Source organism: Schistocerca cancellata, chromosome 6 (assembly GCF_023864275.1).
Source record: "Schistocerca cancellata isolate TAMUIC-IGC-003103 chromosome 6, iqSchCanc2.1, whole genome shotgun sequence".
Classification (NCBI taxonomy): Eukaryota; Metazoa; Arthropoda; class Insecta; order Orthoptera; family Acrididae; genus Schistocerca; species Schistocerca cancellata.
This window is the reverse complement of record NC_064631.1, coordinates 533142080-533159302: the sequence shown is the minus strand read 5'-3', so window position 1 is coordinate 533159302 and position 17223 is coordinate 533142080. Positions and strand designations below refer to the sequence as shown.

At 37.3% G+C, this 17223-nt stretch overlaps 1 protein-coding gene across 1 annotated transcript in view; it reads left to right on the top strand.

The window, feature by feature from the left end:
• LOC126088413 (multiple epidermal growth factor-like domains protein 8) overlaps positions 1–17223 on the top strand; it is a 333556-nt gene that overhangs the window by 304886 nt on the left and 11447 nt on the right. The window contains exons 37-38 of the mRNA XM_049906553.1: positions 8287–8456; positions 8532–8806. Coding sequence (XP_049762510.1) covers positions 8287–8456; positions 8532–8806 — 445 coding nt within the window. The remainder of the gene's footprint in view (positions 1–8286; positions 8457–8531; positions 8807–17223) is intronic.

Here is a 17223-nt window from a genome sequence, read left to right as displayed (position 1 = left end):
ATTGCCTCACGTGTTCCCATATTTCTACGGAATCCAAACTGATCTTTCCCGAGGTCGGATTCTACCAGTTTTTCCATTCGTCTGTACAGAATTCGCGTTAGTATTTTGCAGCCGTGACTTATTAAACTGATAGTTCGGTAATTTTCACATCTGTCAACACCTGCTTTCTTTGGGATTGGAATTATTATATTCTTCTTGAAGTCTGAGTGTATTTCACCTGTCTCATACATTTTGCTCACCAGATGGTAGAGTTTTGTCATGAGTGGCTCTCCCAAGGCTGTCAGTAGTTCTAATGGAATGCTGTCTACTCCCGGGGCCTTGTTTCGACTTAGGTCTTTCAGTGGTCTATCAAATTCTTCACACAGTATCATATCTCCCATTTCATCTTCAGCTACATCCTCTTCCATTTCCATAATATTGTCCTCAAGAACATTGCCCGTGTATAGACCCTCTATATACTCCTTCCACCTTTCTGCTTTCCCTTCTTTGCTTAGAACTGGGTTTCCATCTGAGCCCTTGATATTCATACAAGTGGCTCTCTTTTCTCCAAAGGTCTCTTTAATTTTCCTGTAGGCAGTATCTATCTTATCCCTAGTGAAGTAAGCCTCTACATCCTTACACTTGTCCTCTAGCCATGCCTGCTTAGCCATTTTGCACTTCCTGTCGATCTCATTTTTGAGATGTGGTAGCTGTATTATTTCTTGATTTCTGAAAAGCATCTGCTCAGTACTGCACCTTTGCTTATTGTCAAAACTACTATCACATCAGGTATCAAGTGAAATTTGTGACTGGATTAGGGACTTTTTTGTAGGGAGGACACAGTGTGTTATCTTGGACGAAGAGTCATAGTAGGATGTAGAAGTAACTTCGAGCATGCCCCCTGGAAGTGTATTGGGACTCTTGCTGCTCATATTGTATATTAATGACCTTTCAGACAATTTTAATAGTAACATCAGGCTTTTTACAAATGATGCAGTTATCTGTAATGAAGTACTATCAGAAGGAAGGTGCATAAATATCCAGGCAGATCTTGATAAGATTGGCAACTTGCTCTAAATGTTGAGACATGTAAAATTCTGTGCTTGACAAAATGAAAAGCATATGACTATAATATTAATCAGTCACTATTGGAACTGGCCAACTCATACAAATAATTGGGTGTACCATTTTGTAGGGATACTAATGGAATGATTGCATAGGTTCAGTTGTGGGTGAAGCAAGTGGTAGACTTGGATTTATTGGTAGAGTACCTAGTAAGTGCAATCAGTCTACAAAGGAGATTGCTTATGAATCACTCATGCAACCGGTTCTGGCATATTGCTCAAGTGTGTAGGACCCAAACCAAATAGGACTAATAGGGGATATTGAACATATACAGAGGAGGGCAGCAAGAATGGTCACAGGTTTGTTTAATTCATGGACAAGTGCACAACAGAGATACTGAAGGAACTGAACTGGCCGACTCTTGAAGTTAGTTGTAAACTATGCTGAGAAAGTCTATTAAAAAGTTTCAAGAACCAGCTTTAAATGATTACTCTAGGAACATACTACAACCCCTTGTTAATCGCTCACATAGGTATTGTGAGGTTAAGATTAGAATAATCAGTGTACACACAGAGGCATTCAAACTGTCATTTTCCACTGCTCCATATGCAAATGGAAGAGGAAGAAACCCTAATAACTGGTACAATGGGGCATACCCTCTGTCATTCACCTTACAATGGTTTGTAGAGAATAGACATAGATGCACGCCACACTGCACGAACATCACTGACAGGCGTGGTCACTGCAACAGTTTTCTCGGCGGAAGCTCCTTCCAGGTAATGTGCTGGGGAAATAGACGCATCAACCAGACCTCATGGTGTGTTGGTCCCCTGGTGATAATGTCATGGCTGGTGCTGGGCGAGGCTGTAACAGGATTCTCAGGGGAGGGGGGGCAGTGCCAGTTCTGTCATCACATGGTGGCCATGTGATTGCTTATTGTTTTATGATGACGTATGCCGCAGGACGTCATGAACTTGAGGAGTAGATCCAACTCGTATTTTTGTGATGTAGGCTGAGCAACTGAATCGTGACACCAACTTGAGTGCAAAGCAGTTGTCCACAGCTGATGCCTCTGACCATCACGTGAAATGGTCGATCGTGGTTAGCGGGTAATATTGATCAAAGTCACCAATTGATGCAACGTACATGATAACCGACCTTGCTGTGCTGGCACTGGATCCAGCATAGTGTCTATTCGCGACAGTCTTCCCTAATTGTCAGCCACATGAAATGATCCAAGACTAGGCATATTGCATGCTGTGCAGTCAATGGTGGAAACACTGCCGACATGGGAGAGGCAGTCTGTGACTACATTCTTGATCCTGGAGAAATGTGATAAAAAGTAACAGGGATTTTTTAATTTTGCAGGCTATTACATCCAGTTTTCAAAATATTTTTTATCTTGTTGATACACATGTTCCTGGTGTGTATTTGCACTTTCAGCTGTTTTGAATATTTAGTTTATTGTTGACAGTCAAAAAGATATTTGTGTTTTCGAATGTTCAGTAAATTTTTACTTTTGAAAAAGATGGACTGAAGAATTTTCATTAAATTTTGCTTGAAAAATGAAATGAAATGCAACATTGCTGTCGAAATGTTGACTGTGGCTTTTGGTGAATTTACTGTGAGTAAGATCAAAGTTTACGACTGGTATAAATGTTTCAAAGGAGTCAAGAAGACGCTGAAGACAATGACTGACCTGAACACCCTATTGCTGATGACACTGAGGAAGAAGGAAAGAAAATGGTTCTGGAAAATTGCTGCATCACCATCAGAGAGATTGCTGATGATGTTGGTATATTCTTCAGCTCGTGCCAATCTTTTTTTTTTTTTTTTTTTTTTTTTGCCATGAAACATGTAGCTGCAAATTTTGTTCCAAAGTTGTTGAATTTTGACCAAAAGTAACATTGCATAGACATTGCTTAGGAATTTCTGAATGAAGTTGACAACAATCCACAACTTCTAAAGAAGGTTATAGTGGGTGGTAAAACGTGGATATATGGGTATGACGTTGAAACCAAGGCCCAATCGTCCCGAAGGAAATTGCCTTAAGAGCCAAGACCAAAACAAATTCGACAAGTTTGATCACTTGTGAAGATTCGTCTCACTCTTTTCTTCTGTTACAGTAGTATAGTACAGGATGAGTTCCTGCCTTCTGGTTGTACAGTCAGTCAGGAACACTGCCCAGGAGTTATGTGCTGTTTACATGAAGCAATCCCAAGAAACCAACAAGAGTTGTGGCAAAACCATTCATGGAAACGGAATCACAATAATGCTCCCACTCACATCTCAACGCTTTTCGGCAAAAACAAAACTATTATGTTGCCTCAGTCATTGTATTCACTGGACATGACCCCTTTCAACTTCATTCTATTCATGAGGCTGAAGAGAACCATGAAAGGATGTAATATTGTTACCATTGATGAGATAAAAACAGAATCCCTGAAGAAGTTGAACACCGTAATGAAATGTGAGTTTCAGAAGAGCATCCAAGATTGGAAAAAGTGCTAGCACAAGTGTTTTGTACCTGAGGGGAATTACTTTGAAGGAGACAAAGTTGATTGTGATGAATAAATAAAGATTCTTTAAGAAAAACAAATATTCCCATTACTGCACAATGTACTTCCACTGGTTATGTTGTCTGGGTGAACAGTTGAGATTTCTTTGGCAGGAGAGGTTTATTAACGGTTTGGGGTCCATAAATATAGAATCTTGAGCTTCTAGCTGAAGAAGGAAGTTCTTAACTGCCTTGTATGTTGCCAGCAACTCGTGGTCGTACATGCTCCATTTTTGTTGAGACATTGACAATTTGCATGAGTAAAAGGCCAGAGGTCGCCATGTACTATTGTTGCGTTGCTGCTGCTCACCACCTGCTCAGGACCTCTACTGGTGCTAATGTTTCATTCAACTCCCAAGTGTGTTAGTAACACAGCATCCACTACACCTTGCTTTGCCTTCTTGAACACACATTTGTGTGGTCTGTCCATGAAATTGCTGTGTTTTCTTTGCATTTTGTTCATGAGAGCACAGCTTTGAAGGATTCCTGTACTTTCACTGCAAGCTGCAGATGGCAGCGGCAAAAATGCAGCGTTCTGTGAAAATACTGTAATTCTTTGACAGTGGTTGGCTGGGAGATCCGGAGGATGACTTCTTCTTTGTGAGGGAGTGGTAAGGAGCCTGATGGAGAAATGCAGTGGCCAAGGAAGTCTACTTGCAGTTGACCTAAGATACCTGTTGCTGTGTTCAGTACCACACTGTATTGATGTAACTGCCTGATTACTCCACAAAGTGTTGGTGATGATGCTCTGGCGAGGGTGAAAATACCAATAAGTCATTTAAATAGGTGAAATAAGAGGACAGACCTTGTAACACAGAATTGATAAACCTCTGCCAAGTTTGCATGGCGTTCTATAGGCCAAAGTCATGAACTTGCTCTGGAACAGACCAAACAGGATTATTATGGCTGTCTTTGGAATATCTTCATCAGCAAACAAGAATTTTTGTGTAGACCTTGGTGCAGTCTTAACACATTGTATAGGCAGGTGCCACTCAGTGCATAGTTGTAGTTGTGGAGTAATGGTATCAGGTATCAATTTGACACTGTATGGGAACTGAGCACTCTGCAGTCACTGCATGTCTGCCACACAGCGCACTTCTTTGGAACCATTGTGCAGTTGTGAAGATCAAGGACTGCTACATGGCCACATGATGTGTTCATATATCATGCAGTCAAATGCCACCTTGGCTATCGCTAGCCAGTTCAGAGCTAATGGTTATGGTCTACAAGATATCAGTGGTCACTCAGCGATATTGATGGAGTGTATGATATTAGGCCTTACTTCCTTAAGCGCAATGGGGTGCCTCATCAGAGACAGAAAATCGTGGAGTAGTGTGGTTTACTCGCCATCTGCAGCTTAAGTGAACTTGGCTGAATGAATGGCTGTATTGTGTTGGAATCATGAGATCGTCACTCCAGTGGTGTTGTTGGCCAGTCATGTATTTGTTATGTCAGACAGCAGGTTGTAGTATGAGAGGAAGTCTGCTCCTATAATCAGCTCCACAATATCCGCGATCATAAAATCCCACACGAATGCTCGACGTAGACCTAATTCCAATTCAAACTGCTGCTTTGGAGGAATTGTTAGCAGCAGTCAGACAGAATGACATTGGCCTCCTACATTGGTGTTTCATGGCATATGGGCAGATGCACAGGTTGGAGCCCATATCCACTAAATATTTCCAACCTGTCTATCAGTGGCTTACAAATAGGTGCTGTTACATAGATCGGCAATTGGGCGAAATGCCTGCGTCCGACACATGGCTGGCATCTGGGCATACACAGGTTGTGGTACTTTGGCACACTAGTTCCCGAAATCTGCTGTGATACTAACAAATTTCTTGTTGGGGTTGCATCTTTGGCAACCTGGCCAGTCTCAATCACTACTCGTGTCACTGTGTGAGAATAATTGACTAATCCGCTGGGCCAGAAGGTCCACTTTAGTCATTAGCACATCATAGTTGGCAGCTGATACAGTTGCTGACATGCTCGCCCTTTGTGCAGTTACCTTACTAATGTGGCATAGGAGACATAGAATATTGTGCTTTATCCACTAGGTCTGCCACCTTGTCCAAAGACATATCCAAGTGGGATGCTATTGTCACCTTGATGTGAGGAGGCAAATGGCTACTCAAAATAGTCCTTAGCATGCAGTCCAGAATCACACCAGGCCGGTCTTACTCTGCACGTGCTGGAAGTACTGGGATGGTTTGTGGTCCTCAATGTCCTCTTGGTTTAAAACCTTACAGAGGTGTTCTTCTTGTGAAGCGATACTCCAGCAATTGACTCTGCCTTCAGCCGTCAAATGAATTACTTTCAGATTGTGGTAGTTACATTGTACACCTCAGTAGCTTACTGGTCGTCAAGCTGACTTACAACCAATGCAAACTTTGTAGCATCTACAGTGGTACTTGCACAAATCGGAGAACCAGTTTGTGAGGTCAGAAGGGCAGCAGTCATACTGTGAGTCTTGACACAATAGATTTGTTACTGCAGGGCTTTCTGTCATCTCTTAAATTGTCTCCTATAGTAACATGTCAAATTTGTACACAAACACCACCTTGGTTTGATGTGCTAATAACTTTATTCATTGTCAAAATTAGACAACAGAGCGATACTATCTGAACATCTTAAATGCAGACATATGTGTTAGTCAGCAACTAACAAAATTGCTCTGTTTACCATAATTAGAACGACACGAAACAATGACAATTCTTAGTAGAAAAGGAGCATACACAAAACATGAAACTTCTATAGTCCTAAGGATAAATGGAATGTAGAAAATGTAATAGAAACACAGTGCTACTGGCAGCTGGCGCAAAAACTATTTTTGACAGCACAGAGAACAGTTGCATTCTATGTGTACCTAAAAAGAGCAGTTAAAAAAAGAATAACAAAATTATTTATAATTTTTAGCTTGTTTGACAGAAATCCAAAAACTTCACTGACATGGATGAAAGAAGTTAAAACAGACCTTAGGGGAATGGAAATAATGAAGGAAGAAATAGGAGAAAAAGAAAAGTTTGGAACAAAAATAAAAGTTTCAAGGGTTTCAGAGAGAACACAAAGAAAAAGACAGGTGCAATATGGATGTAACATACCGTAGTTATGTTGTGTTGTGCTATCAGTTAATTTGTGTGTTGCTATGAAATGAATAGTAAAGTAAGTTCTGGTCCATTGTGGGAACTACATACAACTTGGAGAAGTTATTTTCATGAGATACTTGAGCATACACAATGTATTCGTGTTAATTTTACTATGATGGTACAGAGTAAAAAGTAGAGATTAGATTAGATTAGATTAATACTTGTTCCATAGATCATGAATACGACACTTCGTAATGATGTGGAACGTGTCAGGTTAAGAAAAGATGTCTGTGCAAGATATTACATTACACAAAATATTACATGACACTAATGTTTAAGTTTTTAATTTTTTTTCCTCCCTTAATTTATATCTAAAAATTCAGCCAATGAGTAGAAGGAGTTGTCATCTAGAAATTCTTTTAATTTGTTTTTAAATGTTAGTTGGCTATCTGTCAGGCTTTTGATGCAGTTTGGTAAGTGACCAAAGACTTTTGTGGCAGCATAATTTACCCCTTTCTGTGCCAAAGTCAGATTTAACCCTGCATAGTGAAGATCATCCTTTCTCCTGGTGTTATAGCTATGCACACTGCTATTACTTTCGAACTGGGTTGGATTATTAACAACAAATTTCATAAGTGAATATATATACTGTGAGGTTACTGTGAGGATCCCTAGATCCTTAAATAGATGTCTGCAGGATGACGGTGGGTGGGCTCCAGCAATTATTCTGATTACACGCTTTTGAGCAATGAATACTTTTCTACTCAACGATGAATTACCCCAGAATATGATGCCATACGAAAGCAGTGAATGAAAGTAGGCATAGTAAGCTAATTTAGTGAGATTCTTATCACCAAAATTTGCAATAACCCTAATAGAATATGTAGCTGAACTCAGACATTTCAGCAGACCATCAATGTGTTGCTTCCAGTTTAACCTCTCATCAATGGACACACCTAAAAATTTTGAAAATTCTACCTTAGCTACAGACTTCTTTTCAAAGTCTATATTTATTACTGGAGTTGTGCCATTTACTATACGGAACTGTATATACTGTGTTTTATCAAAATTTAAAGAGAGTCCGTTTGCTGAGAACCACTTAATAATTTTGTGAAAAACATCATTTACAATTACATCCCTTAGTTCTTGGTTTTTGGATGTTATTACTATACTTGTATCATCAGCAAAAAGAACTAACTTTGCATCTTCATCAATGTGGAATGGTAAGTCATCAATGTATATCAAGAACAGTAAAGGACCTAAGACGAACCCTGTGGGACCCTGTAATTGATAGCCCCCCCAGTTTGAGGAATCAGCTGTTGTTTTAACATGTGTGTTAATACAACATGTGTGTTAATACTAGTATTTGAAAAAGAAAAATGTAATTTTTGGTAACTTTTGGAATAAGCATTACAGTCTTATGAAATAGTGATAATACTGATGATTTATTAAAAATAATTTAGCTCCATGACTGAAACACAGTTGAACCTTTGATTTTAGCCCTCAGTTGTAATTACCCACAACTTGGGAACCACTGCTCAAGGACCTCCAGCTCAATAATTTTGAACTTACTTTTCTACATTCGCATAATTTTTTCAGGTATTTCGTCCGGATCATGAGCTACGATATCTCCTTGATCAATTACATGAAGGTCCAACAAATTTAGCTAAATGCATAAATTGTGCAAATAACACAACAGGTGACCGATGTGATGAATGCATATACGGTTATTTCAGAGGATCCACAGATGCTTCTGTAGCTTGTCGGCAGTAAGTAAAGCAGCAATTCATTGTTTTTTATATGTCTTTTTTGAATATTATTTATATTGATCCAATGTATTACAGATGTGAGTGCCATGGTCATGGAGATACATGTAATCCAGTAACAGGAGAAAAATGCAATTGCCAAGATAATACTGAGAGTGATGTGTCAAACTGCATTAGCAACATTGGTAGTCTTGGTAAAACTAGCCCAAGTCAACAAGGCCAACCACCTCCATGTTGGACGCAACAGTGCACAAAATGTAAGGAGTCATATATGGGAACACCTAAAGACGGTCACCAGTGCTATAAGCACATGCTTGCAGACTCACAGTTCTGCTTTGATGCCAAACAAGTTGGTATGTTGTGTTTATGAATATATTTATAAGTTTTAATATTTTGCTTTGTGAAGTCACAATAGTGCCTAGTGGCACTAAATTTGATTTCGATAAACTTAAGTTTTTCTTTCAAATATTTTTATTAAATGTGTTTATTTCTTTTATCCGAATGTGTTACTCAATCACAGTAACAGCACTGATTTAAGTACATTAATTTGTTGGATGAGAAAAACAGCTAATAAAATACCCTGTACTAGACTGTACTCCAACTCAAAATCTCTGTTTCTCTTTTGTGAAGCTGATTTAGGTTATGTGTGATTATCTAAAAACAGTACATGTAATAACCAGGCATTTTCAAGGACAGTACTAGAAACAAAAATGATTTAGGCAGCCATTATCTGAATGTTACTTTGGTTGTATAAGTAATGAAGCTGTGACTATAAAAATATCTGACAGATGAGAAGAAGGCGGTGGCATGCAGGTTAAAGTTCTCACTTCTGGTTAACTGTGTTTGTAATGTAACTAATCTTGGTAGGAGAAATAGTAATGAAAATTGGGGTGGAATCAGGTAAGTAGTTAATTAATTGAAATGACATATTTCAAATCGTAGTAGTTATCGAAACTCTTTGTGGATGTTTCTGTGGTGCTGCATTGTCATGTTGTGTAATGTGCTTCAGGTGCCGTGTACTTTAGATGTACCTTCTTTTGTTGTTCTGGTCTTTGCGTAAGGGGAGGGGGGTGGGGGGTGGAGAGAGAGAGAGAGAGAGAGAGAGAGAGAGAGAGAGAGAGAGAACCAGTAGTATTTATTCAAACTCTTTATATTTACATATTAACGCATTTACATTGCGTTATATGCATATTATATTATCATTATCTTATTGCTTGTTTGTCTGTTGTTGCACATTTCTAACCACAGAGAAGCACAAAGATTTTCATTTCATTTGTTATAGCATATGTTTGGTCAAAACAACGTTCATTGAATGTATAGAAAACTAAAACTGAGATCTGCTGAAGAAATTTTTGTTCTGTACACTTCATTTCATTTGTTATAGCACATGTTTGTTCAAAACAACGTTCATTGAATGTATAGAAAACTAAAACTGAGATCTGCTGAAGAAATTTTTGTTCTGTACACTGAAATGCCATATGTTGGTTTTAAAGCTAAAGACAAAGTGTGGTGGTAGTCCATCAGTAGCACTGTCATCTTAAGTCGTTGACAACTGAGTGATAATAGCACAACACTGTGGATTTATAATTCATATACATTCATGAAAAAAACTTGTAGCACAATACTTAAGAGTTTATTTTTGCTTGGCTCCATGATTCTGATAAGGACCATGTGGACACTCAGCTGTAAGCCATAGACATTTCTTGATGTCTCTTAAATTGTTCAGCCTCTAACTTTTTGAGATCACTGGGTAAGAAGTTATGGTAACTGGCTCCTTTGGTAACTATTTTAATTGTTTGGAACATACACATTCGATATATGGCCATAACCCTTAAGCGGAATCGTGGGTCATTTTGGACCCACTGACCGTCTAACAATGGAAACGCGCGGAGTTTCAGTTTCACACACCCGTGTAATCTCAGTACATTGTGAGGTGCACCAGCGACCGCGAGCTCGCTGCTTGAAATTTACTTAAAGTGGAGGCAAGTGCCATCCCCGGGTCCAATTTGACCCGCGATTCCAGATATGGTATTTTCTTAGTCAGTGTGTACTGACTTATTTTGTGGTGTTTCAGGCACTTTATTGCCACAATGCAGCGAGGTCCCACTGAAAAAGAAATCTGTGAACTACTATTAGATGAAAATTATTCAGACACAGAATCTTTAAGTGATTTTTGACCTTGTGATGAAGAGAACATAAGTGACGATGAAAGTACACAACTAGAAATTTCTTGTGATTTAAGTAATTCATCATCTGGTGATTCAGTAGGGAGAGATAGCCAGCTGTCAAGTAGTGCATATTGTCAAGGTAAAAATCGATTCAAGGGGGCTACTCATTCACCAGCTAGGTCCAGAGTCAGAAGCTACATCATCATCACTCACCTGCCTGGTCTCATTGGTACAGGTCGTGAAAAATGGAACGTGTCACCAGCTGAATCAAGGCAGTTGCTGATATCAGATGAAATGATCACACATATTTGCACTCACACTAATCAGAAAATAGCAGAATATTCAGAAAAGTATAGAACTAATGCTACTTACACTAACTATGAGTATTACAATGTCACAAATTTCCAGCCAACCAGCTGCAAATAGAATTTAAAATTCTTTAACTAGTTTTTAACGCCAACTTGGGGTGCCTTCTTCAGAAGAAACTGTTACCTTACCTAACAATATCACAAGAAGGTACATTAATAGCAGGTAGGCATTAGAACAAGCACTTAATTTTTACAAATTAAATTGCAAAAAATTCTCACATGTGGTTAAAAGGAAATTTGAGCGACATCGCTCTAGTCAAAACATTAAAACCACAATTAAAACATTTTCCATCTGAATACATAACAGGTATAGTCAGAATTTTAAAACAATATATAAATATGCCACTAAGGGCACTACAGTGGTATAGGCCATAGTGATCAGCGACTGCGCAAGTGGACCGTAGCAAATGATGACGTGAAAATGATACAGCTCGCTCCATCTAGTAGCAGAATTTACAAAGGTTTAACAACATCCATACGAAATTAATATAATATAGATTGACAAATTAACAGGATGTAAATCATAAAAGCAAGGGAGAGGAAAACAGTATTTAAGGGCCTAACAGGGAAGTGGATAACCAACATAAGCTATCTTTAAGTAATGGCTTTAAGCCACTGAAAAATTTTTTATTATGGAACTGCAGTTGTTCATTTAATATGAGGCCATCAATCAGAGAAAGATGTTTGAAGATCTGTAACTCTTGCAAAATGTTTAGTCTAAAACCTTTTCTTTCACAGTGCAAAATTCCAACGTTACGAATTTTCATAGGTTTGTGGCCTGTGATCAACAGGTGGTCGGCAAAGATTGACTTATGAATGTTAGAACCATTTTTTCCTAAAAGATGCTCCTTGTATCTGGCAGAGAAAGCATGACCTCTTTGGTCTATTTAATAGGCTTTACATGTGTCACAACTGATTTTATAGATTCCTTAGTTCTGGAGGGGAGACCATTCTGATTTTAAATTATGTATAAGGTTGCTATGCAAGCTGTTGTTAGTAGGAAAAGATACATTGCAGTTATATTTGTTCCTGAGTAATTGCAGAATCCTGTAACATACTGTCCCTACACACAGAATGGAAAAATTTGTCAATCACTATTATGTTAATTTCGTATAGATGTTGTTAAACCTTTGTAAATTCTGCTACTAGATGGCGTGAGCTGTATCATGTTCGTGTTCTCATTTGCTACGGCCCACTCACGCAGGCACTTATACTCAATCGTGTCCTATACCACTGTAGTGCCCTTAGTGGCATATTTATATATTGCTTTAAAATTTTGACTATGCCTGTTATGTATTCAGGTGGAAAATGTTTTAATTGTGGTTTTAATGTTTTGAATAGAGCGATGTCACTCAAATTTACTTTTAACTACATGCGAGTATCTTTATGCAATGTAATTTGTAAAAAAAATTTCTAATGCCTACCTGCTATTAATGTACCTTCCTGTGATGTTGTTAGGTAAGGTAACAGGTTCTTCTGAAGAAGGCAGCGACCCTAGTTGGTGTTGAAAACTAGTTAAAGAATTTTAAATTCTATTTGAAACTGGTTGGCTGGAAATTTGTGACATTGTAATTAATTACCATTGCTGATCACAGCCATATTCAAAACATGTCAGTATTATGGAAATGAAAGCATTCTTTGAGTTGTTGCTATAATCAGGTGTATTGAAATCTGTCCATGAAGATATAGAAAGTTTATGATGGAACAGGATATTCAGAATAACAATGTCAGTAAAGCGATTTATGTTCCTGTTACCTGCGTGAGATTTGATGATGTGAATGCTAGGGAAGAAAGAAGAACTAACAATCACACTGCTCTCATCTCAGAAATATTTGGAAATTTCATTCAGAACTGTCAAAGAAACTATAGCTGCTCAGAATACTTGACAGTTGATGAAATGCTTTGCCCTTTTAGAGGTAAATGTTTTTTCAGGGTTTATACGAAACAGAAGCTTGCTAAATATGGCATCAAGATTATGTGCCTTTGTGATGCTAAAACACACTATTTATTCAATGCTTTTATCTATATGGGCAAAGCAATCATTAATAAAACAAGCCAACTTTCAGTTCCAACACAGAATGCATTGCAGTGTGCAGAACCTATATTTGCAACAAACAGAAATATAACTGCCGATAACTGGTTCTCTTCTATGGAGCTGGTTGACAAACTGATTGAGAATGGTGTGACTTATGTTGAAACGATGCACAAAAATAAATGAGAAATACCACCAGAATTCTTAGCCAGTAAACAACGGGTAGTAGGATCTACGTTATTTGGTTTCATGAAATATAAAACATTGACATCTCAAGACCCAAAAATGAATCAAAACATAGTGGTGATCTTATCAATACACCATGACAATTCAGTCAATGAAAACAGTGGAAAACCTGTCATAATTGAATTTTAAAACAGAACAAAAGGTGATGTTGATACTTTCGATAAGAAATGAGCCAATTATTCAGTCTCTAGAAGAACTCAATGATGGACATGTTTAATTTTTTCAGCAATATTGAATGTTGCGAGTGTAAATGGATTCGTATTATGGAAGGTATCGACTGGTGGAAAACGTATGAAATGTAATCATTACAAAAAAGAAAATGGACTAAATTTGATAAGGCCATTTACCACAGAAAGATAGATGTGGTATTCTTCATTTTCAGAGAGTGAAGAGTAGGATAGATAATTTTCTAGGGCATGCTGATGAACCACAAAAATGACCTACGACTTAGATAATTCATCTTGTAATCAAAGTGGCTCAAGAAAAAAAAGAGGAAGATGTTATTTATGTGGTCCTAAAACTGCCTGCTAACAATTGCAAAAATATGACAGATGTTTTAAATTCTTCTGTAAACAATATGCAGAAAAAAACTGTTGTGTACCAAGTCCATTCTTAGTTCAGGTACTAATATAGATAACATTTGGACACTTCCATGTTTCGTTTTCATTATTTTTGTTTCTGGTTGATGGCATGAAGAGTCCCTATTTATGTTAAGGGGAAGTTATGAGAAACTCCATAGTATATCTAGGTTTTTTAATCTTAAGTCTTTTTTGTAATCATGTAGCATTCCAAAGTAAGGTACTAAAAATTCTTGTAAAATATGAGACATAGGACTTGAAAGTTAAAAAAAATAGCACAATGTAAAATTTTTGCTCAATAAAAGTTGATTTATATTTAAAATAAAACTTATTTTAATACAATCATATTGCATTTACATATTAATTATATATTTTATGGGGATTATGTTGAATTTTTATTCAAGGGTCCATTTAGAACTGCTATTCCAGTTACGTTTGTCAAAATATCAATTCCGGTTAAGGGTTAAAATTTATAAATAGAGCTTTACATGATGTTACCCTTTCTTTTTAGCTTCAATCCACAGTTCTTTCTTCTGTAACACAAAAGACTCTGTTCAAGTGTGAATAATATATTTCTACCCACAGCACAATACTATACACCAGAAAAGGATGCTCAGAGTAAAAAATATATTATCGTCAATGTTTCTGGATTTATGTAAAGGATTAGCCTCCTACAAGCATATAGACTAGATGTTAGTGTATTACATGCAGGATCATCCTGATGTTTACTGGTCAATTTGTTATTGTTATTAAAGTTTCACATTCTGGACAAGCCATTCAGGCCCAGTCGACTGCTGTGACAGCCGTTGTCATGTTTCTTGACCCCCTGACCACTCATTTAGTATCAACAGGCTCAGTACACCTCGTACCAGTCCTCTCACTTGGCCGTACAGGGAATCAAACCAGGGTCCTCTGCATGGCAGTCAACTGTGCCGACCACTCAGCTAAAGAGGTGGACATATCATTTGTATATATGCCCAAAAACTTTTAAACAGGGCTTATTTTGTCCAGTGGTCTTTCATTCCTCATATTTTGTTCATTTGATCCATCAGGCTAAGGTTACATTACTATGGTTTTTGAGAGGCTTATTTTTAAATTTTCACTTTCAAACTGATCTTCTTCTTCTTCTTTTTTTTTCTTCCCCTCCTCTATAAATTTTTGAACAATCTTAAGGTGGTTCTATAACACCATTGACAAATAATGATAAGAGAAAGAAGAAATATTAATGCATAAAAATTAGAGAGGCATTTGTCCAGTCATAAGTACCCCACTCTCATAAAGACCACTTGCGATCATAGCCAAAATGTTTGCTGTTACATACAAGCAAAATGTTCTTGAAACTTCCATTTTAATTGATTATGTAACTTGATTCGGCTTGTAACAAGTTACTGTGACAATTGAATATACACAGATATTAGCAGGAACAGAAAACCTTTTACCATATTTTACATACCATAAGACGCATATTAATTTTTAAAGATGACTATAATTTTTAAGCTTTTTTTCAATAATATTTTTACCATTTTTATAATTAGATTGCAAATTCAGGCTAAAAAAATTCTTGGTTTTTAAAACCAAACTGACCTTTAAAATCTCTGAAAATCATCATTTGAACTTTCATCATCATCTTCTTTTTCTTCCTCCTCTTTATAATTATCATTGTCCTCTTCATATATAAGATGGTCTTCACAACTATTGGGGGCATTACTTATGCTGCACTTCTTGAAAGGTTTAACGACGTCTTGTCTCACTCTAGACAACGGCTGTTTTATCCATTGACACACTTGTTTGATTGTAGGTCATTTTAAAGCTCGCTTCATCATGTATTCCATTTGTTTCATTACTCCCTCATATAAACTTTAAATGGTTTATTTATCGAGACATCAAGAAGTTGCAGTTGTGAATTAAGTCGTCCTGGAGTAACAGCAAGCTTTGTATTTTCCTGCCTCAGTTTCTCTTTCATGGAATTTTTCAAATGACTAGTAAACTGATCTAGCACAAGAAGAGAACTCTTCTTCAATAAAGCACTTTTTCTTCTTTCCTATACACTGTTAATCCATAATTTCACACCATTCTTGTCCAACCAACCATTACCATGAACATGAACTACATACACCTGGTGATATTTCAGAAGGCTTTGGCATTGACTTGTGCTTGAAAAAGATCATTAGCTTGAAAAAGATCATTAGATTAAGTTTGTTGCTGTCAGCACAACATGAAAGGAGAACTGTGTAGTGCATTTTTTCATGTCCACTTGTTTCAGTAGTTACAGTTTTAGCACCTTTCATGGCAACAGTTCTGTTACTAGTCACGTGAAATGTCAGAGGAATGTCATCCATTTTTGCTATTTGGCTTAGTCCCACGCTATTTTTCTTTCGATGTTGAATAATAAAGCAATGGAAAGATAATATTTTATATTCATACTTTTGTGACATTTTCTCAGATATTTTGGTTTTGGTTCACATGCTAAGTCCACAATGCTTCATAAACCTGTAGCACCAGCCAATTCCACCCGTAAAGTCTGTGAAGTTCCACTGTAGCGCTGACTTATGAGGATGTATTTGAATTATTTTTGTATTAATTACAGTGCCATTTGACGGTATCCTTGAATCCATTTCAATATGTCATCTTCTAGTTTTGGCTATTTTGCATTCAGTCCTCTTTTTGAATATTTAGTCTTCTTCATTTTTTTAGTTCTTCTTTACTAGCCCGCCAATCACGAGTGGCTTTTTTTGTTGGTGGAGGGCCGAAAGGCCACTCAGCTACTCTGTTTCCATGTTCTTCTGCATGTGCTATTACTTTCAATTTATAGCTTGCAGCATATTAATACCTTCTATTTTTCCCATTGTGTAACTAGCTACTAACAAAAATATTGTAGTGTTCCTGATAACACAGATAACACTGCCACCATAGATTGCATCATAGGCTAGACAGCATTGTGGGGTTGTGATACCGGGGTAGGAGAGAGACAGTGTTCGAAAGCTTGTGAATCCCTGCAACTCATGTTCGTTGAATCAGTGCGCTGCTGCTGCCAGTTGAATCCAGTGTTATCAAATAGAGATAGGATTCCCACGGCATTGTATATCTGACCATTTTTAAGACTAGTGGGAATTTTAAATCAAACACTGGACATTTTTATATTAATTTTGAGTATAAGATGCACCTTGATTTTGGAGGCAATTTTTCAAAGAAAACAATATGTCTTATACTCCATAAAGTAACGTATTTAAATTTTAGATATCAACTTTTTAACATTTGACTGTAAGGGAATAGATGCTAAAATGAAACCACAATCAATTCAGATGCAGTTGAAGATCCTGAAATTCAGGGCCTTGTGCCAATGAGATAGATAGATAGAGAGAGAGAGAGAGGGGAGGG